Raw genomic sequence first — 24,799 nt, 5'->3', positions numbered from 1 at the left:
AGCCCCCATTAACAACTATTCACCCTCCTAACCTCCTGAGATGCTGCTGGGTCTGCTGTGTTCATCCAGCCTCACATTTTATTATCTTGGATTCTCCAGCATCTGCAGTTCCCATTATCACTGTTATTAACCCCTTTGTTTATCCAACTGCTCTTCCGTCTCTTTGGACTCGAGCCTATCATTTACACCTAACCCCATCCCCCTCACTATTTCCTGCATATAAAACATTTTCCCAACTACCATCAGTTCTGAGGAAGGGTCAGTGGATCTGAATGTTAACTCTGATTTCTTCTTCATTGATGCTGCCAGACCAACTGAGCTTTTCCAACAACTTATGTTTTTGTTCCTGATTTACAGCATCCGCAGTTCTTTCAATTTTTATTCAAAGAGGTTATTCCCTCCCACTCCTATCTGCCTTTTGTAGGGACCACTCACTCCACAACTCTCTCATCCACTCCACATTCCCTACTAACCCTACCACACTCGGCACCTTTCCTTGCAACCGCAGGAAATGCTGCACCTGCCCCTACACCTCTCCTTTCATCTCCAACCAAGGCCCACAACAAACTTTCCATATCCGACATGGGTTCACTTGTATATCATCTAATCTGATCTACTGTATCCACTCGCTGTTCCTGATGTGATCTCCTCCATGTCGGTGTGACCAAGCGCAGACTTGGGGATCGTATCATGACCATCTGTGCTCTGTACGCGATAATCGACAACACCTTCCAGTCATTAACAATTTTAACTGCCCCTCCCACTCCCTGGGTGACATGTCCATCCTGGGCCTCCTCCAGTGTCACAATGACACCACCCGCAAACTGGAGGAACGGCACCTCTTATTCAGCCTTGGGAGCCTACAGCCCAATGACCTAAACAGAGAATTCACCAGTTTTAAAATCTTCCCACCCCTGGTCTCATCTCACATCCGTCCTCTCTCTCATCCCAGCTTCCTTGACCTGACACAACCTGTCCATTTTCTCTCCCGTCTAATGGACCCCACTCTTGCCATCAACCAATCCCCATTACCTCCTACCTGCATCCACCTATCACGATCCCACCTACCTTCCCCCAGCCCAACCTTTCTCCCTCTATTCATTTCCCAGCTCCCTAGTTCTGAAGAATGGTCCGTCCCGAATCATTGACTTTCCTGCTCCTCTGATGCTGCCTGACCTGCTGTGTTCCTTCAGCTCCGCACTGAATTGGCTTGAAAAGGCAATGCTTTATGTCTCAAAACCTTCAACAAATCCTACTGTGCTGGGAAAGTTGACAATTCCTGATATTAGCCATCATTAAAAATACAGAAATCGAGGTTGATGCAACTTTGGGGATTGGATTGCTACACTCTGGTGGTGCCATATGCAGGATGAGAGGTTAAAATGCCTAGCAGCCTGAAAAGTAAAAGATCCCAAGCTGCTTTTTCAAAGGAGAATCAGGCATTATCTTCTTTATTTATCCCTCAGTGAATGTCATGTAATGTATTAGATCAAATTTTCTGATGGTCAGATCGTTGTTTATGAAATGTTGATGAGAGTTGCACCTGGGCACTCTGTTTGCAGCAAGCTCTGAAAGAATTGCTCTGGAAATTGAAGATTCCATCGGGCAATTTCTTGGTGCCTAGAACCCTTTGAAAGGCTTCATTTAAATTGGAGGGTTCAGAGGGTTCCATTGCAGTTAAATAAAAAGTTAATTGGGGTTAGTTCCATTATTAAATACGTAACCTAACTTATTTGTAAGTATTCAGCTAAACCTCAATTAACCTCGCACTTCACTTCTTTAGATCCCCAATAACCACCTGAGCATGATCTGATTTGCCACAGGGACCTTACTTTTGACCTGACTTCTCCATCCCTCAGCCTACCACCCTGACCTCCCCAAACTTCTTCCAGACTTGACATCCTTTCTCATCTTTGCCGCCATTCCTGACTGACATATCCCTAAACCTACACCCTGCACCTGCTCTGAACCAGACAGCTTCTGTTGCTGAGGCTGAACACCCCCACCCTTCCCTCACTGCCGGAAGTTCTGAGGAAGGGTAATGGGACCCGAAACGTTAGTTCTGATTCTTTTTTTTCACAGATGCTGTCAGACCTGCTAAGCTTTTCCAGCAACTTTTGTTTTTGTTCCTGAACAACTTGCCTGGACACCTTGCCATTTTATACCCTGGAAACCAAGCCATCTGACATCCTACTCATCTCTCATCCCACTCAGGTGGCACCCTAACCCCTACCCCCACTTGCTATTGTAGCTACTTGGCACCCTACACCTATCACCTGCATCTTACACCCATGCTGCCTTGCATCTACTGTCCTGGCTCCCTAACCCCACACTTACCTTACTTCCTAGCCCTTTTGCAGGACTTGTCAAAGTAGCAGTCTGTGGTGCTGAACCTTTACATTACAGAATATTTCTGTGAAAACACAGGTGTGCTTTGCCTCCCCACAATTGTTATGCACTGCCCTAATTGGAATCTCCTGTCTGAAATGCAGTGTTTTCATTTTGTATAAATAAAGCAGTGTGGAAATTTGTGTGAATTTACGACTCATCAGAAAATTCGGCCCATTCTTTGGTCGTTATGACATTGCTGTTCATGAGAAACTGCTGTGCAGCGATTGCTTGGCATGTTTCCTACAGTAGACAGTGATTCTGCTCTTAAAGGACCTATTGGCTCAAAGCATTTTGAAATTTCATGGCGGCCATGAGAAGCACAATGTAAATGCAAGATTTATTTATTATTTTATCTCAGCTAAATAACAGAAGAACTCCAGTTGTGTGGTCCTTTGGTGGAACAAAACTTAATGACTTCTTCTGATTTTTCTTCTGATCTCAATGAGAGTTGATATCATTGATTGTTCCATCATAAGCCAGATCAAGTGACAGATGTCAGTGGGCAGGTTCTGCTGCAGGACTATATTTTACTGTCATTCTACACGGAATCTGTTCCAAATTTACACTGATCTGGTACTAGGAATCATTGGAATGAAATTATATATATAATGGTTACATTTCATATTATTTTCTATGATGCCCACTGACCTAACTTGTTAGTTACTGGTGGAGTTATCTTTATGAGTTGTAACATATTGTATTGCACATATATCTCATACGCAAAACATTTTGAAATTCAGAAGTTCATAAAATTAAGTTTGTTTTTGGATTACATTCATTTAGATTTCTTTGAGCTGGAAAACTCATTTGTTGCTTCATGGAATCATGCTCTGGTGCAATTATTTTAAGTGTCTTCTGGGTTTTAGTCAAATAATATTCCATGATTGCACTACACAGGTGTGGATGATGACTAAGCAGAGAAACAATTGATGAGTTATCCAATTATTATATCATTACAAGGATACAGATGAAAATGCACAACATTTTTTAAATAGTAGATCTTTCGATATGTGTCATTGCTAAACATTTAATTACTTAACAACCTAACTGAATCAAAGAAAAAGTCTGTAATAAAATTATAATGAACATGTCAGTGCTCGAACAAGCCAGCATATCTTTAAATAGGACGTCTGCCTGTGGTTGCTGATTAATTTTGAAACCTTTTAGGCCCTGTAAAGACAACTGTGTGAAAAGCCAATTTTCTTTGGAAAATTCTTTAAAATGAAGAGTACTAAATTTCTGCTTCTAATATATACTGCTCTTGACACTGGGTAAATTAACATGCTATGTGTTCCCAGTTAAAAGAAGAATCTTGTTGATGTGTGGTTATTTTTCTTCATTTCTCCTTTCGCTTTTTACAGGACCTGAAAAGATCCGATATTCCTGAGACACCAGCTCTCTTAACTATCTTTTAAAACAAAATCAATTCAGTCACTTTTCGAGTACAAGCATGTGTTAATTCATACAATAAGCACGGTGGGACAGTAAATAATATGTGATGCTTGTTGTCTTATTGTGAAGTGGTATTTGAGGACCAGCATCCCACAACTCATCTACCTAATTTGAGTACACACACCTTCTCCTTTGGCTGCTGTTGTAAGTAACGTCTCCCAGGAGATGGATTTAATTTTAATTTTAAATACAATTTATACAAAGAACTTTCTGTGGACTATGCTCCACAATATCAGACATTACAATAGAATTTCACTGTGCAGCATTAAAAGTATTTACTGTCCAATCATAAGTCTGTGAAGATGTTGTGTAAGTAATAATTGAAGTAATGTGTGTTTCTTATTCATATAATGAGACAACATTCCTTCTTTGTACTTCTACATTTAGTGCATGTCCAATGGAAGTAAAACCAGGTTGAGAACGCTGAGATTAATATTTTGCAATCAATACTTGATGTCCTGTCTCTCATGGTAATAATTAACATGTTCTGCATATTTTCATATTCTAGACATTGTGACTGAATACTTTTGGTATTGTAATTATTAATAAATAGCTGAATCTTCCATGATATTGCTATGGTGCCAGCAGAGCATGAATGTCAAATTTCTAGATGTGTACTTGGGAAATCAGCTGATTTATTGGATCCAATATTCTTTATACAATTTGGGCATCACAGGGAAGATCTTTTATACCCAGTACTAAAATCCCTTGAGAAATTGGGGTGAATCACTGCAGTCTCTTTGATACCGCTTTTTTGCAATGGATTAGTACGACTGAGTGACTTGCCAGGATATTTCCAAAAGCAATTAAGAGTCAAACACATTACTGTGGGCCCAGAGTCAGATGTAAGTCAGAGAAGGAGGACAGATCTACTTCTCTAAAGGTATTGATAAAACAGAAGGGTTGTTTTGAAATGCAACAGTAAATAGTTTCATGGGCTTCATTACTAAGACTAACTTTCAGTTCCAGGTTTGTTATCTAATTGAATTTATTGGTAAGTTTTAATTTCAACCTGCTCAGAAAAATCCCATCTGGCCCAAGGGATTTATCTACCTTAACCACTTCTAGAATTGATAACACCTCCTCCTTACTAATGTCAATCTTTTCAATTCTAGTAGCCCGTAACTCAGTCTTCTCCTCTACAATATTTTCCTTTTCCTGAGTGAAAACAGATGAGATATATTCGTTTAGCACCTCTCCGATCTCTACAGGGTCCACACACAACTTCCCATTTCTGTCTTTGACCGGCCCTATTCCTACCCTAGTCATCCTCTTATTCCTCACATACATATAGAAAGCTTTAGAGTTCTCCTTTTTTCTACCTGTTAATGTCTGCTCATGTCCCCTCCTTGCTCTTCTTAACTCTCTCTTTAAATCCTTCCTAGCTAATCTGTAATTCTCCATCGCCTCATCTGAGCAATCTCATCTCATTGTCACACAAGCCTTCCTCTTCTGCTTAACAAGAGACACAATTTCTTTAGTAAACCATGGTTCCCTTAGCTTAGCACTTCCTCCCTGCCTGACAGGGACATACCTATCAAGGACACACAATATCTGTTCCTTAAACCAGCTCCACATTTCGATTGGCCCCATCCCCTGCATTTTGCTACCCCATTCTATGCTTCCTAAGTCTTGCCTAATCACATTATAATCGCCCCCCTCCCCCATCTATAAATCTTGCCCTGTGGCATGTTCCTATTCCTTTCCACCGCTAAACTAAACATAACCGAATTATGGCCACTATCTCCAAAGTGCTCACCTACCACTAAATCAAACACTTGGCCTGGTTCATTACCAAGTACAAGATCCAGTGTGGCCTCCCTCTTGTCGGCCCTTCGACATACTGTGTCAGGAAACCGTCCTGCACGTGTTGCACAAAAACTGTTCCATCTGACGTACTAGAGTTATAGCAATTCCAGTCAATGTTAGGGAAATTAAAGTCTCCCATAATGACCATCCGGTTCCTTTCACTCCTGCCCAGAATCGTTTTGCCAATCCTCTCCTCCACGTCCCTGGAACTTTGTGAAGGCCTATAAAAAACTCCCAGCAGTGTTACCTCTCCTCTCCCGTTTCTGACCTCAGCCCATACCACCTCAGTAGACGAGTCCTCGTCAAAAGTTCTCTCAGCCACCGCTATACTGTCCTTGACTAACAAAGCGACACCTCCCCCTCTTTTACCACCTTCCCTGATCTTAATGAAATATCTAAACCCTGGAACCTGGAACATCCATTCCTGACCCTGCTCTATCCATGTCTCCGAAATGGCCACATCATCGAAGTCCCAGGTACCTATGCATGCTGCAAGCTCACCTAGCAGATTATGCAAAGTTTACACTGAATATTAAATGAGGTTGGCCACTTTGTTTGAGGTCACTGCTTCAAATTTAACTATGGATAGCTTCCCATGTAGCGGAAACCAGGCAGCTAAATTCTTGTTATAATGGTTGGATTCATTAGTTACTTTTCTATCCAAGTCACTCACCCCATGATCAGCTATTTCTGAACACTTTATTCTTCTTCTTCGCCTCTGGTATACCTTCACTTTCACCTACCACCCTCACCCCCCCTACCAAAGCATCTGTGCCTTCTAACCTCCCTTGATATATCCAGCCTCCCCTCCCCGCCTCCCCTCCCCACCACCCCTTGGCTTGTATTCCAGCTGAGGTCCACAAGCTCTGTGGTTGCAGTCTGTTTCCCTGAGTTCCCACTTACCACTGTGTCCACATTAGATTTGCAACTACCAACTTCCTCAATAACCTTCGGCCTCAACCCATCCTATGTCCCCACCATCAAGCCTCTGATGGGAACTCAGCTTGTGACCCTAATACAAAATTATCTCCTACATTGTACCCACAGCCTGAGCTCCCCTACATCCTTATAGAATGAAATTAACTACAGATGCTACTAGGCAGTTCCTTTCCAAATGAAACCCAAAGCAGTCAATCAAGTTGACTCCTGGGTGAGGAACTTCTCAATGGCGTCAGAGCCAGGATGTTGGAGGGAAGAAGGGTGGCTTAATTACCATTTTACTAAAAGTCCCTTCCCACCATCTTGTCCACCCTCCCAGCAAAGTGCAGCTTTGTTTTCCACTCAACATTTGAGCATACCTAAATTCCTAAATGAAACAAAGATCCCTTTGTAAGTCATTCTTTACAATTCTCGTTTTAGTGTTTGTGTACACAATTTTTGTTATATACACATATGTAACTTTGCGTGCAAACCAGTCAGTTCAGCAAACCAACCAACAACTCCAAACAAAACCCGAACTACCGATCTTCGTTGAAACAAGAAACTCTCACAAAAAGTTGTATTCATAATATATGTTTTTTCTTAAGCTGACAGGTTTTTACTCTTCACACTTACAATGAGACAATGCTAACTCTCTTGCACATTTTTCACAAGAGTTGTTGAGCTGACTGAATCTCACTTTTTACCTTACAACTATAAATCTATGATAAATTGAAAGTATATGCTTTTAACATATCGCTGAATGTTGTTTACCTGAAACACTAAATATATTTTCGTTTGATTTCTCCATAATTTGAGATCCCAGGACCAATTTATGTGATCTCATGGTTGTAATCATAATAATTCTCAGTAGGAATCTGCAGATAATTATATCCGCAGAAGTAATAACAGGTAATTGTTAAAAAGCTCTATATATGTGTGGAGGAAGTCATTCTGCTACAGGTATCAAGTCTTGTCAAAATGGGTTTTTATTTCAGGTTATGTTTTCTGTTGTTCGCTTGTAAGATTTCAAAATTTGAAGCTGCTCCATCAGGCTGTAAACTTCAGGAATATACAGCCAATGGCGTACTTCAGGGTGGTGATATCATTATTGGTGGAGTGTTTCCTCTTCATGATGCCACTGATGTATTCAATTTGTCCTTCACATCTGAGCCAGATGATAGAATGTGCAATGACCGGTAGGTGCAGAATAACATGGTGTTTTATTCAAGCTGTAATATGACTTGCATGTTACTCAGGTCATCAGTACGTAAATATCAGAGCTTTGATAAATGTTCAAAATTTTGCTCTGATATGTTATCTTTGAATCCTGATATATTTCAGACTTCATCACCTCATTATGGGTGCCAACTGGCTGGCAGAGACGCATCAGTGAGGACAGCAGTAGATTGGGAGGGGTTGAATCATGACTGTTGTCCTCTTAAGAAGGGACACCTTGTTCCTGTCCCATAGGTCCACTATCACTTCAAAAAGTAGCAATTCAGCAATTTTTGTGATCTGCTGGTCACTGAGACCCACGCCCAGTATATCAATCCACAGCTCTGCAGACTTGCAGGCGCAGACTTGAGATTGAATGTTAGAAATGAGGGAATTCATGACCTCTGACTGAGTTTACAGTCAGGACCCAAACCGTGCTGCAATGGAAGCTGAAATAACGGGCAGCAGTCGCTCCATTACCTGTTGATCTGACAGTGCTGCTATGGATATCCTTGCTGCCATCAATGATGGTAAGGATAGTCTTCAAACTCTGTGATATGCCCTTTGCCACAGAGGATGAAAATTCTTCAATGCTACTAGCTAATGACAGGCTACATGAAAATGTTGCCAACCATCACTTTCCTATTGTCCATCCCAACTTAGCCCATATGAAACTCCTGCAGCAGAATTTATGTGCAACCTTGTCCTCTGGATGATTTACATACAAGCTGACCATTGCCTCTGACCTCCAGTACACATCCAGTGCCATTGAAAGAGTGAGTACCTGTGAGTGAGAGGTTAAATAATGGTACTTCTTCCTCGGAGCTCTATCTTTCCTTTCACTTAACCATCTGAGGCTGCAGGGCCTGGCTATCAGCACCTTTTGGTAATCTGGGAACAGTAAGTGTAGTGGGTATGAGTGGTATGCAAAGTGTTTGAGGAGGAAAACAGAAGGTCCAAACTTCAACAGTTTCCAACTGGTGACAACTTTCAGGATGAAGGTGAGGAATAAATTAGAGAAGGACCCATAGGCACCAACCTATCATCATGCAGTTGGCCTTGGGTAGCACCCTGTGCACTGTGTCCATTGTTCTGGTTCCCATAATCCTCCTGGATCTTGTTTTCGAAAATGCTGTAAGAATAGATCCTCGGTAGCTCTCCATTGATCATTTAACTTTCCTGTCTGTTGTGAGTCACAATCATAGAATCCCTGTAGCGTGGAAGCTGGCCATTTGGCCCATCCATTCCACACTGACCCTCTGAAGAGCATCCACCCAGATCTAGCCATCTACCCTATCCCTGAAACCCTACATTTCCCATGGCTAAACCACCCAGCCTGCACATCTTTGGACAGTATGGACAATTTAGCATGACCAATCCACCTCATCTGCATATCTTTGGACAGTTGGAGGAAACTGGAGCACCAGAAGTAAATTCACGTAGACATGGAGAGAACATATAGACTCCACACAGGCAGCTGCCTGAGTCTGAAATCAAACCCAGGTTCCTGGCATTCTGAGGAAGCTTTTCTAACCACTGAACCACTGTCAGGATGCCGTGCTAGGTAACTAATGGGGTTATGATGCATTGAGTAATGTGACAGCTGTGTTCTGTGATGCATCTAAGATGTAAAGTACAATTTTTTCCAACCAGGTGAGGAAGAAGTGGGTGGCTATCTTAGTACAGTGACTGTATTAATTTTCAATTGCTATTCAGGCATTGAGGAGATGATAAGGAGCAGCATGTGGCTCAGTGGTTAGCACTAATGCCTCACAGTGCCAGCAACCCGGGTTCACTGTGCAGAGTTTGCACATTCTCCACATTTCTGTGTGGGTTTCCTTTGGGTGCTCTTATTTCGTCCTACAGTCCAAAGAGTGCAAGTTAGCTGGATTGGTCATGGGAAATGCAGGGTTACTGGGCTTGGGTGGGTTGCTCTTCAATGGATCGGTGTGACTCGATGGGCCAAATGGCCTGCTTCCACACTGTAACGATTCTATGGTTCTATGATTGATCTATGATGGAGGTTATAGATATCAAATCTTGATGGGTCGGTGAATAGTAAATTTTCTTAGCATAAAAAATGACTTTCGAGGCACTGTCAACATTCATACAAATTATAAAATCATAGAATGATACAGCACAAAAGAAGACCACTAATCCATTCAGCCTGCACTAGCTTTTTGACTCCATTTGGTCCCACACCCCAGTTCAATCCTATACTCCCCACAGTATTTTTCCCTTTGATTCTTGTTGGAAGGCTACTATTCTATTTACAGCCACCACCGTAGTGGACAGAGTAATTGAAAATCATAACCACCAATGGTATTAAAAAGCTCCCCATGTTGCCTCTGTTTTTGGTTGCCAATTTTCCTAAAGCTGTGTCCTATCACATTCAGTCTTTCATCTGCAGAAAACAATTTCTCTCCAATATTCTATCTAAATATTTCTGAATTTTCAATATATCCATCGTATTTCTTTTTAGCCTTCTCTACTTTAAGGGGAATCATCCCAGCACCTTAAGTCAATCCAAATGGTTGTATTCCCTCATCTCTGGCCATTTAAATAAATCTCCTCTGTTCCTTGTTCAACAAGGCTTTAACATTTGTACTCCTCCAGTCTTCTGGCATCAACCCCATATTTAAAAAGATTGCAACATTAAGAATAATCATCCACGATTGCTAACCTTACTTGTCTTATTAACCCCATTGGGACAGGTATCCACTCAAATTTCTTCCAACCTTTCTAGAGAATCCAGGTTATTTAATGTTAACCCACGCAACATGCTCATTTACTTTGGCTTTGGCTTTGCTCTTTGCATGACCTTCTTGTAGCACTGCTGGCCATTCCTCCACACCCTGGAGATGGCACTGACCTAGCTGGTGATAGCAGACCAGGCTGACAGATTCTGGAGGTGCCGCCTCCTCTGGCAATCCTTCAGTGGAAGGACATCTCTCTTCTGGACGACTCCATCCAACAGTACCTCCTCTTTAAAGTGGAGGAAGTGAGGGGTCCATTACATTTCTATCTGACACTCTTTGATACCATGCCAAGTTCTTCTTCAGTTCATTTTAAGACCATAAGACATAGGAGTGGAAGTAAGGCCATTCGGCCCATCAAGTCCACTCTGCCATTTAAATCATGGCTGATGGGCATTTCAACACTACTTCCCTGCACTCTCCCCATAGCCCTTGATTCCTTTTGAGATCAAGAATTTGTCAATCTCTGCCTTGAAGGCACCCAACGTCCCGGCCTCCAATGCACTCTGTGGCAATGAATTCCACAAGCAAGATTTTATATGTTGCTTCCATGTTGAGCATTTTATGCTAAAGTTTGAATTTTTAAGATTATGTTAATTACAGTTACTGTTAATTTCTGCTTTCAAGCTTCAATATTAGGACATATCGATGGATGCAAGGAATGATCTTCGCAATTAATGAAATAAATAAAAATCGAACACTCTTGCCAAATATAACTCTGGGCTATGCCATCTACGATACTTGCTATAATATTCCTACAGCTATAGAGGATACATTTGCCCTGATATCTGGGCAGCAGAAATTCACACCAAATTACCAGTGCCAGTTAAATTCTTCCTTAGCTGCTGTAATAGGTGCCTCAACATCAACAATCTCAATAGCAATGGCATCAATACTTGGGATCTATCAATTTCCACAGGTGAGTGAATCATGTTTAAGTAAAGGAACTGTGCTTCAATAATTGTACATGAAAGAGATAAACTGATTAAAACTTCAGCTCTACTGATTTTGTACAGTGATATCTAAATAAATAACAAACTAAGAAGTGGCTGTTACAACATCCCTAATCGACCTAATCAAAGACAAATGTCTGGTGGTTATTAGGTGGGAGTGATAGGATCAATTGAGTCAATTTATTGCTGTGAACTTAAAGTTGAGATCACTAAAACTCTTGCCAACTTTGCCTTTAATTTCAGCAAATCCCATTCATCCATTATCCCAATACTGTCTGATTTATATTCGTTTAAGCTTAAGCAACATTTTGATTTTAAAATTTGTAACCGCAGTTTTAAATTTGTCCTGGCTTCTTCTCTATCTATCTCTGTAATTTGGTCAGTATCATATATTATTTCCTAATGCTCCCATGAATTGTCTTGGGACATTTTATTACAGTAAAAAGGTTTAATAAATATAAGTTGTTGTCATTGTTAAGGTAAGTGTAGGCACAATGCTTTCCTCTGTTCATTGTTTTTGATTAGATTGTCAACACATTTGAAATGAGCTGGGTCAAATTTAACTCCTTGTGGGTTTTAAGTGAGGCATCTCTGTGCACCGATCTGTTTCCTTCCTGAAATGGGCATGAACCCATGCAGGTGCATTTGAGTTCAGGAATCAGATGTCCCCATCAGTAGCAAAGGAAGGATTTTTTCGGACCAATTTAACAAGAGGGAAGAAGAAAAGGGTATGTCAAGGGGCAAGGTCAAAAGTCACACAACACCAGGTTACAGTCCAAAAGATTTATTTAAAATCACAAGCTCTTGAAGTGCACATCCTTCATCTGATGAAGGAGCAGAGCTCCAAAAATCTGTGACTTTAAATAAACCCGTTGGACTATAACCTACTGTCATGTGACTTCTTACTTTGTCCACCCCAGTCCAACACCAGTATCTTCATATAACATTGAGGGAAGCTTTGTTGGGCTTAGGGGAGATGTGCTCTTACCTTCATCTGGAAGGAAAGCTAGTATTCTTTTCACTCAGACTCAAGTTAATATCTGGTCAGAGTCCCATTGATGTCATGGGATCACAATGTGAATAAATTAGAATGACTGGGCTGCTTCCAGCAGTAACTGTACTTCCATGCCAGCAAATTCTTCATGTCAGCTCCTAGGTTCACCAGAAATATTAAACAAAAGAACTTTTGCCTGAGTGCTTGCAGTCTTACAATTCATAGAGAAGAGCGTTGATTTTTACCAGGTTGGGGCAGGCCATAATGCTCACTCCTCCTTACAAAGGCTGCCCCACGTTGATATTAGATTAGATTCCCTACAGTGTGGAAACAGGCCCTTCGGTCTAACAAGTCCACACCACCCTTTGCAGCATCCCATCCAGACCCATCCCCCCATAACCCACACATCCCTGAACACTACGGGCAATTTAGCATGGCCAATCCACCTAGCCTGCACATCTTTGGACCATGGGAGGAAACCGGAGCACCCAGAGGAAACCCATGCAGACACGGAGAGAATGTGCAAACTTCACACAGACAGTTGCCCAGGTCCCTGGCGCTGTGAGGCTGCAGTGCTAACCACTGAGCCACTGTGCTGCCACAAATTATGCTGTGGGAGGCATTAATGAGCTCATGGAAGGAAACCCCATCCTAGAGAGCTGCTGACCAATATGATTGGCTGACATATTTTGGTGTCCCTGCAGCATCAGAACTCCCACAAAGAAAATAGCATGATTTACTGGTGAGTCTGGCCAATTTGGCAAGAAGGGATTGGCACTTTAGGGAGTTGTGGGAGGTGAGTCAAGTTTCGGAATTTGGGAGGAAAGGCAAAAAGGGGGTGCCATCTTGTAAGGTGAGGATGTTCCCCATTGTGAACAGGGAGACCTCCCCATGAGTTACCCTCTCCAAAATCATGGGCCTGCCCACTCTTACCCACCCTACACATCCAACTGTACTATAGAATGAGTAATGTAATATATGAGTCAATTGGTTTTTAAAAGTGGTGAATGAACTGTCAGTTTCGTTGCTCATCCAACTGCCAGACTATGGGAAATTAATGAGTTCTATTTCTGCAGAAGGGTCACTGGACTCAAAATATTATCTCTGCTTTTTCTCCACAGAGTATAAAGTTTCTGTTTTTATTTGGTGAGTTATTGTCAGTTTTGTGACCCAATGTCATCATGCCAGATTTACCACGTACATGAAATGGCAGCAGGTGTGATTTCTATATGAGAAATCTGGCCTGGATGAATTGTTGTTCATACATTGCTAAGTAAGGGACATAATCAAAGTTTATTCCACTTCCTAGTCTTCAAAATATCTATTTATTAATGTTTTATTCTCATTCCAGTTATAAACATTCACTTAGCTGATGCAAAAACCAGGAAAATATGATCCCTGCAGGGATTGGAGATAAGATTTTAACAGTCCTAGTATAATCAAGGTGCAGAAAAATGTCAAACTAGGCTGCAAAGGCAGATTCCAAAATCAAATATTAAACATAAACAAAAGAAAATTTCTTCATTATTATTCTAATTGTTTTCTTCTTTAATTCAACAATGTAAATACTTCAATAAACAAACTAATTTCTGAGGTTTTGGAGTAGATCTGTAGCTCAGATTGTGGGTGTTGAGGTTGGTTAGCTAACCGAGCTGGTTTGTTGTTTCAGAGATGTTTCCTTACCATGCTTGGTAACATCCTCAGTGCAGCCTCTGATGAAGTGTTGGTGTGTTTTCCCACCTGGTTTTTAAACTCTGGGGTTCGTTGAGCTGGGTTGCCTCACTTTCAGCTTTCCTTTGTAGTGGCTTCCTTGTAGTTTTTAGCCAGGACATTCACTTACTATTTACCTATTTTCGAGTGCAAATCTGCTGTCTCTAAAAGCTTAAATGAACTGGAGGAGGGAGTGGTGAGTGTGTGTCTAATTTAAACTAGTAAAGGACAATGTGTAGCTCCACTGTCTCAATGTGAAGAGTGACATTCAAATGAACTATTCTAACAAGAAGTTATTAATTGCAATGGTCTTTTGAGACATTTGCCGATTTCTACTCTGTAAGATGCAATATGCTTGCAATATGTAAAAACAGACTTGGTAAGATGTCAATATAGTTTAATTCTTAAATTATCAAAAGTGGATCCATGTCCAATATCATTGTATTTGGATCCTTTAGCAAATTCAAATCTTTTCCCCTCTTTTTCATCGGGTTCAAATTGGCAAGAATTTACTGTTGTAGAATTAATACCGTATAATGAGCTACCTAATTAGAAGAAAACCCATTGCCAAATTTATACTCAGCATTTGTAGCAATATATGTTTCTGTGACACATATGTTTTCATGGACCTGAGTAGATCTTAATCTGAATCACCCAATGACTGGAATCATTTTGTATCTGAACTCAATTTATGCAACACCAGAATTTCATAAGTTGGGAACTGTATCATGTTAGAAATAAGATCTGCATTAGTTTAAGAATATTGTTATTAATTACTTTTTTTGTTTTCCACAGATTAGTTACTTTTCATCTATTCCAGTTCTCAGCAATAAAGAAGAATTCCCATCCTTTTTTCGCACAATGCCAAGTGATATGTTTCAGTCCAAGGTTTTTGTCCTTCTGGTTAAGCACTTTGGTTGGAAGTGGGTGGGAATATTAGCAGATGACATTGATTATGGCATACAAGCAGCTCAGATGTTTAAAAAAGATGTAGAAAGTCTTGGTGTGTGTATTGCTTTTTCTGAGACAATTCCAATGGTCAAGTCCAGGGAGAAGTATCTTCAAGTTGTTGACATAATAAGAATGTCAACTGCAAGGGTTATAGTTGCTTTCTCTTGTGACACTAATATAGTTCCTTTACTTGAAGAAGTTGTTAGACAAAATATAACAAACAGAACATGGCTAGCAAGTGAAGGTTGGAGTACATCAGGTCCACTATTTATTATAAAAAAAGAACACACTAAATACTGGACTGGAACATTGGGACTTACGCTCCCTTTGTGTGACATTGAAGGGCTGCAGGAATTTCTTTTTCAAATGAATCCAATAAATGCTGTACATGATACGTTTATAACTGAACTCTGGGAAGAGGTATTCGATTGTTTATGGTCACCTGTGGTACAGGAAGATAATAAACTGCATTCAAACATGAGTCAGTTTGCTCTGAAGGAAATCTGCACTGGGCTGGAAGATATGAGGACTGCTAATCACTCCTATACAGATGACAGTAACTTCAGAGTGTCCTGCAATGTGAACAATGCTGTTCATGCAGTTGCTTATGCCCTGCATGATTTGCAGACCTGTGAAAATGGAAAAGGGCCTTTTGAAAATGGAACCTGTGCAAATATACGTGATTTTAAGCCTTGGCAGGTTCGTTCAGGTTTCGTTCTGTAACAGTTTCTCTTATCATCTACTCTTGTAATTTTATCAGTTAGAGTTTTAAAGTCTTGGCGTCAGACTTTTAATCTTTAAGGGGCATAAATTATCTGTTCTGTGGATGGAAATGAAGATTTGGAGAATGATTTTCAAGGAGCAGCCTCCTCTGCCTGAACCCTCCTAGAAGTGTTTTGGCTGCTTGATTGGATGTTGGCTATTTCCAAGTGTCTACAGCCTTCATCTAAACAAATGGTGCATGTTGATAAACAAAGCCTTGATGCTTGTTTTAAGACACTACTCCCGAAACAGCAAAAGCACATTCTTCTCAGTTTTCCAATTCTACTGTCAAAAATGTTAGAGCCCTTCATAAATGATGCAACAAGAGACCACTTTATAAATATCATTATCAAACAGAGTCAGCATGGCTTCGTGAGGGGAGCTCATAACTGACAAATTTATTAAAGTCCTTTTGAGGAGATAGCAAGCAAGATACATAAAGGAGAAGCAAGTGATATAATATATTTGGATTTTCAGAAGACAGTTGATAAGGTACCATATATTAGGCTACTGCGTTAGGCTAAGACACGAGCCCGTGGTATTGGAAGTAATGCATATCAGCATGGATAAAGAAGTCACTAAATAATAGAAGACAGAGAGGTTGGAATGGAGAGGCGTATCTTCTGGATGTTGACCTGTTAATGGTTGAGTACCACAGGGATTAGTGCTGGGGCCACAATTGTTTCTATATATCTGAATGACTTGGATGAGGAAAGTGAATATACAATAGCCACATTTGCAGATGACATAAAAATAGGTGGGAAGGCAAGTCTAGGACCAAAGGCATAATCTCAGAACAACAAACCACCAATTAAAATAAAGATGACGAGAAATTTCTTCTCTCAGAAAGTAGTCATTCTAAGGAATTACTGACTGTAAAGGGCGTTAGACATTGCGTTATTAGGTATATTCAACAGATTTGTAATCAATAAGGGAATCAGGGTTATGGAGACAAAGCAGGAAAGTAGAACTGGGGTTAAAGATCAGCCATGATCTCATTGAATGGCAAATCAGGCACAATGGTCTGAATGATGTACATATGCTCCTAAGTGACATGGTCTTATGGTCTTAACTTGTGTTTAGATAACTCCATTAATATGATACTATATATGAAACTGAGCCACATAAAAAGAAATTCAGATAAAAAGTGAGTTGAGATGCAGAGGGAGGGAATTCCTGAGCTTAGGGCCTAAACAACTGAAGACGTAGTCACCAAGGAAAACAGAATATGAGAGGCTGGTCAAGAGTGAATTTGATTAGCACAAGGCCCAGAGGAAAGTTTCAGCAGCAGCTGAGATGAGGTGAAGTCAGGCAAGTTAGAGGCCTGAATGACATTACTGACATAGGGTTAAAATTTCCTCTCTGGATCAAATATTGCATCAAAATTGGGAACAGCCTTGTTTAGCCTCAAACAGGTGTCAAAGGAAGGGCCATTGGTGAGGAAGCAAAGTTCATTGTTGCGATTGAACACAATTGCTTCAGTCTTTTCAATATTCATTTAGAGAAAATTTTGACTTATCCAGTACTTCAAGGGATTGCTGGAAGTTGGCCAGAAACTACCATCTACAACATGCCAGTTTATATTGATGCAGTATGAAAGAAATGCTCCTTTATCAGGTTTGATTTTTCTTCTTTGTCAAAGCATACAGGTCTAAGGGCAGTGAATGGTGACTCCAGGGAATCTCTAATATGACTCCCTCGCTTTGCGCACTTCTGTTCATCTTTTTTGTTCTTTAAGTAAGTTGAAATTCCAGGCATTCACATTCTCCATGGATGCTGTCTGGTCTGCTGTGATTTCCAGCATTTTTTGGTTTCAATTTTTGGGTTTTAGATTCCAGAATCTGCAGTAGTTTGCTCCTGCATTCACATGGTGAAACCCATTGTGGTGCTATTAGTGAGCTTTAGTAAAACATTACTTACCAAAATAAATTCAACATCTAAAAGAAAATGAAAAGTTAACAACTGTATCAGTGATAATGGGAACTGCAGATGCTGGAGAATCCAAGATAGCAAGGTGTGGAGCTGGATGAATACAGCAGGCCAAGCAGCATCTCAGGAGCACAAAAGCTGACGTTTTGGGCCTAGACCCTTCATCATCAGCTCTCTGATGAAGCGTCTAGGCCCGAAACGTCAGCTTTTGTGCTCCTGAGATGCTGCTTGGCCTGCTGTGTTCATCCAGCTCCACACTTCGTTATCTTGAAAAGTTAACAAATTGGGTTAAGTGTATTCTTGCAATCATTAGGATCATTTTGTAAAGAAACATGCTAAATAATTTAAATTGACATATTTTGGAAACAATAACTACCTGACAGAACACTGGATAATTGTATAAATGGCATCAAAACATATAGATGAAAATAATACAAAGAAGCTTTTAAAAATAGCAGATACTACTGATGGCAGAAAATCCCTACAGAAAGTTGCAAGGATATTGATTGAGTGAGAAACTGATGTGACAGTTTTCAAACCTGATTCTAAGTTTTTGCTCAGGCAGAATTCAGTTAACAAAAAAACTTATAACTTCTTAAACAAACATTGATGAAACGATTGCTTGCATAAACTGGCCAACAGAAGACAGCGAGTGGTAGTAGAGGAAAATATTCTGCCTGGAAGTCAGTGGTGAGTGGGGTTCCACAGGGCTCTGTCCTTGGGCCTCTACTGTTTGTAATTTTTTATTAATGACTTGGATGAGGGGATTGAAGGATGGGTCAGCAGGTTTGCAGACGACACAAAGGTCGGAGGTGTCGTTGACAGTGTAGAGGGCTGTTGTAGGCTGCAGCAGGACATTGACAGGATGCAGAGATGGGCTGAGAGGTGGCAGATGGAGTTCAACCTGGATAAATGCGAGGTGATGCATTTTGGAAGGTCGAAGTTGAAAGCTGAGTACAGGATTAAGGATAGGATTCTTGGCAGCGTGGAGGAACAGAGGGATTTTGGTGTGCAGATACATAGATCCCTTAAAATGGCCAACCAAGTGGTCAGGGTTGTTAAGAAAGCATATGGTGTTTTGGCTTTCATTAACAGGGGGATTGAGTTTAAGAGTCGTGAGATCTTGTTGCAGCTCTATAAAACTTTGGTTAGACTGCACTTGGAATACTGCGTCCAGTTCTGGTCGCCGTATTATAGGAAAGATGTGGATGCTTTGGAGAGGGTTCAGAGGAGGTTTACCAGGATGCTGCCTGGACTGGAGGGCTTATCTTATGAAGAGAGGTTGACTGAGCTCGGTCTCTTTTCATTGGAGAAAAGGAGGAGGAGAGGGGACCTAATTGAGGTATACAAGATAATGAGAGGCATAGATAGATTTGATAGCCAGAGACGATTTCCCAGGGCAGAAATGGCTAGCACGAGGGGTCATAGTTTTAAGCTGGTTGGTGGAAAGTATAGAGGGGATGTCAGAGGCAGGTTCTTTATGCAGAGAGTTGTGAGAGCATGGAATGCGTTGCCAGCAGCAGTTGTGGAAGCAAGGTCATTGGGGTCATTTAAGAGACTGCTGGACATGTATATGGTCACAGAAATTTGAGGGTGCATACATGAGGATCAATGGTCGGCACAACACTGTGGGCTGAAGGGCCTGTTCTGTGCTGTACTGTTCTATGTTCTATGTTCTATAAATCACGTCATAATGTTTTCTTTTAAATTAATATGTTCAACAGAAGGGTTTATTAAAAAAAGGTCAAATCCAAGACTTTTAATGAAATCTATGCCAGCTATCACAACATTGAGATCAAAATGATCTCCTTTTAATTGATAATTTTGGTAATCCTTTTTAGAAAAAATTATCTATTTGATGGGCAAAACCAGTTGATATTGTTATATATATATTATGTGTGTTGTTGTATTGATTATTCTTTATGAGCTGTGATTGGGTTTAAAAATGTTTATTAATGTACATTTGCCTTATAGCTCGTACATTATATAAAGAAAGTCAGGTTCATTGACCAATCAGGAAATGAACGATATTTTGATAAAAATGGTGATGTTTCAGCCGTATATGACATAATAAACTGGCAAGTAACCAATGATGGCATAATTAAATTTGTGAAAGTTGGGCGATATGATGCCAAAGCACCTCCAGGACATGAGCTCACCATTAGGGAGAAGGATCTCATCTGGAATACTGGTGAATTAGAGGTATGTTTATTTACGTGATACCAGGTTTTGCATGGGGATTGATGAAGCTGTCAGCGTTTTTGTTATAACCCCTTTGAAACTGACAACAATGTCTGGTGTCCAACTATGTGCAGTTACACATTGAAATTCAGATTCTTCATGCCCTCTCATGGTGTCCTATTGAACTACCCTGAGATAGTAATCATATAAAAATTATTACACTAACTAGAACTTGGATTTTTAAGCTTTTAGTCTCAGCCTATCTTGGCAAAGTTACATCATATTGAATGTGATAAATTGGATTTTCAAGTGTTCTAAGTTTGAAAAGTCTTTATGACCAAGTTTATATTTGTGAATGTCAAACTTTGCCATTCTGATAAAAAAAATCTTTTAAAAATAAATTTTAGAAATTGTTAATAACATTTCAACTTCTTTCCCTTACATGTATAGCCCAATTATTGATTTTATTTTCTCTGAAAATGTATTAAAGATGAAAAATATCAGTGAAATTTAGTTCTTAATTTGCTATCTGGGAGAATATTTCATCATGATGGCCATACCCCTACTTGATGAAAATCTGTTGCTGAACATCTGGAAATCCTCTTGACTTGGCAGCAGATTCAAAGTAAGGTTGGAAAAAGAGAAGTCCACAGGACAGAGATTGTTCAATCTTTCAGGCAGTATTTTTTTGAAGTTTCAGGTGAATATCATCATTTCCACTTTGACTGAGAAATCTCATTGCCCTACTCTCTCCGTGAAGTGGCAAGTCATGCAGACAGGGATGCAGCCAGTAGCAAGTGTGGGGTCCTCTGGTTGGTAACAACTGAATTGGTTAGTGGTCAATGGCCAGCAGCCAGGAGGGGCAACAGCCTAGAGGACAGCCAAGCAGTTAGCCAGAAAGTTTTATCATGGCATATCGACATTATCACTACTAATTGCACACATACACGCAGGCAGTAGCTATCCTGGTGTTGGTAAGACATACTCAGTACTTACACTGATAACCAGTCAAACACCCATCAACCTTAACTCTGAAAATTAAACACTCTCTTTAGATTTCATTTGAACAATGTAAATACTGATTTGATTTTATTTGATTTATTACTGTCACATGTATTGAGATACTGTGAAAAGTATTGTTTTGCATGATAACCAGATCGATCATACCTTGTATAAATATATCAGAGTAATAGAATAGAATACAGAATATAATGTTACAGAAGGTGCAGAGTAAGATCAACTCTAACATATGAAGGTACATTCGTAAGTCTGATAAGTGGGGAAGAAGCTGTTCTTAAATCTGTTTGTATGTGTTTTCAAACTTTTGTATCTTCTCCTCACTGAAAAGGGTGGAACAACTATAACCAGGGTGGGAGGGATGTTAAATTATGTCAGCTGGTTTTCATGGTGCATTGGACTCTGCTCACAACTCTCTGTAATTTCTTGTGGTCTCGGGCAAAGCAGTTGCCATACAAAACTGTGATACATTTGGATAGGATACTTTCTATATGCATCTATAAAAATTGGTAAATCATTTTGGACATGTTGAGTTTCCTTAGCCTTCTGAGGAAATAGAGGCATTGGTGTGCTTTCTTCACTGTATCATTGATGTGGATAGACCAGGACAGATCATTAGTGATATTTACTGATAGGAACTTGAAGCTGTCGGCCGCCTGTACCTTAGCAGCCTTGATACAGACAGGGAGTCAATGGCAAGATCTTTCATTTTTCTGACATTAAGGGAGAGATTGTTGCCTTTGCACCATGCCACTAAGTGGTCTTTCTCCTTACTGTGCTCAGTCACACCACTGTTTTGATCTGACTTCCAACAGTGGTGTCATAATCAAACTTGTAAAATGAGTTAGAGCTGAATTTGGCCACAGTCGTGAATGTATAAAGAGTGTAGTAAGGGGCTGAGTACACAGTCTTGCAGCGCACTGATGTTGAGGATTATTGCGAAGGAGGTGTTATCACCTATCCTTACTAGTAGGTGGGTCTGTGGGTCAGAAAGTTGAGAATCCAGTTGCACAGTGGGTAGCAGAGACCTGGATCTTGGAATTTGGAGAAGAATATTATCGGAATTATTGTGCTGAAGGTGGAACTAAAGCCAATAAAAAGGCGTCTGTGATGTAAGCATCATTGTTGCTGATATCACAATGATGAGTGCAGATCCAGGGAGATGGCGTCAGGCGTGGACCTATTGTGATGGTAGGCTAATTATAGTGGATCTAGGCAATCTGGGAGGCAGAAATCAATGTGTACCATTACTAACCTCTTGAACCACATACAAAGAGTTTCAGAACAGCTTCTTCCCCACTATTATCAGACTTACGAATGTACCGCTCATATGTTAGTGTTGATCTTACTCTGCACCTTCTGTAACATTATATTCTGTATAACAGGTCTGAAATGAGATGCTAACTAAAACTGTGCTTACTAACACTGTAAAAAACATGATACACTTCCCCAAACATTATTTCAGCTTCATTTTATTGTGTGTTATTGTCTTTTTCTGTGCCAAGGTTCCCCAATCCGTATGCAGTGAAAATTGCAAACCAGGAACTCGTAAAAGAGCTCAGCAAGGACAACCAGTCTGCTGCTTTGATTGCATTCCATGTGCTGATGGAGAGATATCGAATGGCACGGGTAAACTTACATATAAATGAATTAAATTTGAACTGGAAGCTTGACACATCCTTTTACATGTATGCTGTGACCCAAACTGACTATGTCTGCCAGTCACATGTTTTATATCCTAGTTATTTGTTCATTAGCATCATCTCTTCTTGATTCTGAACCTGGCTGCAGGCAGAAGAGTTTCCCCCTGATGAGGATGATCTGTAGCTGTGAACAGTGTCTGTTTTAACTCTTTTTTTCTATTTTATGTTCAGAGGATTCTCCTCAGGGCCTCAAGAGCAGTGTGGTGGGAAGGTTTATAGACAGCCTTACTGGGGCAGAGGCAAGGAAGTGGCAAAGTTCCCATTCAGCCACTCCTGCCTGATTTAACAGCCCCACCTCCAAATATGTTTCGGTGAGGACATGATATTCTGCTGGTTGTGTCTACATCAGAGATCTTCTCCATAGTTTTGGCATTGTAACAAGATCACAACATTGAAAAGAATAATGAAGGCCAATTTAGAGAAATTATCTATTTTCTGATTTTGTGAAGAATATGTTTGTACCATATGATGTCAATTCTGTTATTCCTTTTAAAAGCTATAACACAAGTTGAATAATAATTTTAGATTTACTTGAAATATTGAATTTCTTCCTCATGTTTCACAGAATGTTTCCAGTGTCCTGAAGATTACTGGTCAAATGAAAGGAAAGATTGGTGTGTACCAAAGGAGGTGGAGTTCCTATCGTTTTATGAACCACTGGGGAGTGTTTTGACATTATTTTCAATATTAGGGGGTACTATCTCTGCAGCTATTATTCTAATATTTGTAAAGTTCATGAATACACCCATTGTACGAGCTAATAACTATGAGCTTAGTTTCCTCCTCCTATTTTCTTTAATGTTGTGTTTCCTGACTTCTCTTGCATTCATTGGCAAGCCTTCAGTTAAATTTTGTGTCCTCCGTCAAATAGGATTTGGCATCAGCTTTTCATTGTGCCTGTCATGTATCCTTGTTAAAACTGTAGTGGTAGTCCTGGCTTTTACAATGACAACACCCAACCAAAATATATTAAAACGCTTCCAGCCCATGCACCACCGTTTGGTTGTTGTAGCCACAACACTCATTCAGATATGTATCTGTATTGGGTTTTTGTTATCACTACCAGTTGCTGTGGAGAAAAACACAAAGGCTGTAGTTGGAAAAATCATTCTAGAATGCAGCAAAGGATCTGAATATGCATTATTTGGCAGTTTGGGATATGTTGGATTCCTAGCTGTTCTCTGTTTCGTTTTGGCATTTCTGGCCCGAAAATTGCCTAACAACTTCAATGAGGCAAAATTTATCTCTTTTAGCCTATTTATCTTTTTTGCTGTATGGGTATCCTTCCTACCAGCTTATTTCAGTAGTAAAGGAAAATATTTAGTTGCAATAGAAATATTTGGTATCCTATCCTCAAGTTTTGGCCTTCTTGCTTGCATCTTCTTTCCTAAATGCTACGTTCTTTTACTGCGGCCTGAATTGAATACAAAGCGTGGTTTGATGGGCCATCCACATTTAGCTGCAAAATCTACCTCGAAAACATAAAATTCCTTAAAATTTACTGCTTTGAACTTGATTTCAGTTACCCTCATAATATCTTCTTTGGTTTAGTGTCATTTTTCATCTGATTATAGATCCAAGAACAGTTTTGGCCTGTTTTGAAAGTAAAACACACCACGCATGTTATAGTAGGAACTGCCGATGCTGAAGAGTCTGAGATAACATGGTGTAGAGCTGGATGAATACATTTTTTCTGAAGAAGGATCTCGACGTGAAACGTCAGCATTCCTGCTCCTCTGATGCTCTTGGCCTGCTGTGTTCATCCAGCTCTACACCTTGTTAACACATATGCATTTAGTTGGTAATAAAATGTGAGGCTGGATGAACACAGCAGGCCAAGCAGCATCTCAGGAGCACAAAAGCTGACGTTTCGGGCCTAGACCCTTCATCAGAGAGGGGGATGGGGAGAGGGAACTGGAATAAATAGGGAGAGAGGGGGAGGCGGACCAAAGATGGAGAGTAAAGAAGATAGGTGGAGAGAGTATAGGTGGGGAGGTAGGGAGGGGATAGGTCAGTCCAGGGAAGACGGACAGGTCAAGGAGGTGGGATGAGGTT

The 24,799-nt window shown here is 40.3% G+C and overlaps 1 protein-coding gene across 1 annotated transcript; it reads left to right on the top strand.

Annotated features, from left to right (window-relative positions):
* The first annotated feature begins 11,178 nt into the window (after positions 1-11,178).
* Positions 11,179-24,229, top strand: LOC125457737 (vomeronasal type-2 receptor 1-like). Its single transcript, XM_048542321.1, has 5 exons — positions 11,179-11,463; positions 14,997-15,851; positions 19,818-20,045; positions 22,547-22,670; positions 23,310-24,229. Exons 1-5 carry the CDS (start codon positions 11,197-11,199, stop codon positions 24,227-24,229), a joined length of 2,394 nt encoding a protein of 797 aa, XP_048398278.1. The 5' UTR covers positions 11,179-11,196.
* The last annotated feature ends 570 nt before the right edge of the window (positions 24,230-24,799 follow it).

This window comes from Stegostoma tigrinum, chromosome 14 (assembly GCF_030684315.1).
Source record: "Stegostoma tigrinum isolate sSteTig4 chromosome 14, sSteTig4.hap1, whole genome shotgun sequence".
NCBI classification, from domain to species: Eukaryota; Metazoa; Chordata; class Chondrichthyes; order Orectolobiformes; family Stegostomatidae; genus Stegostoma; species Stegostoma tigrinum.
The sequence above is the reverse complement of the archived record's forward strand: the minus strand, read 5'-3'. Positions and strand labels throughout refer to the sequence as shown.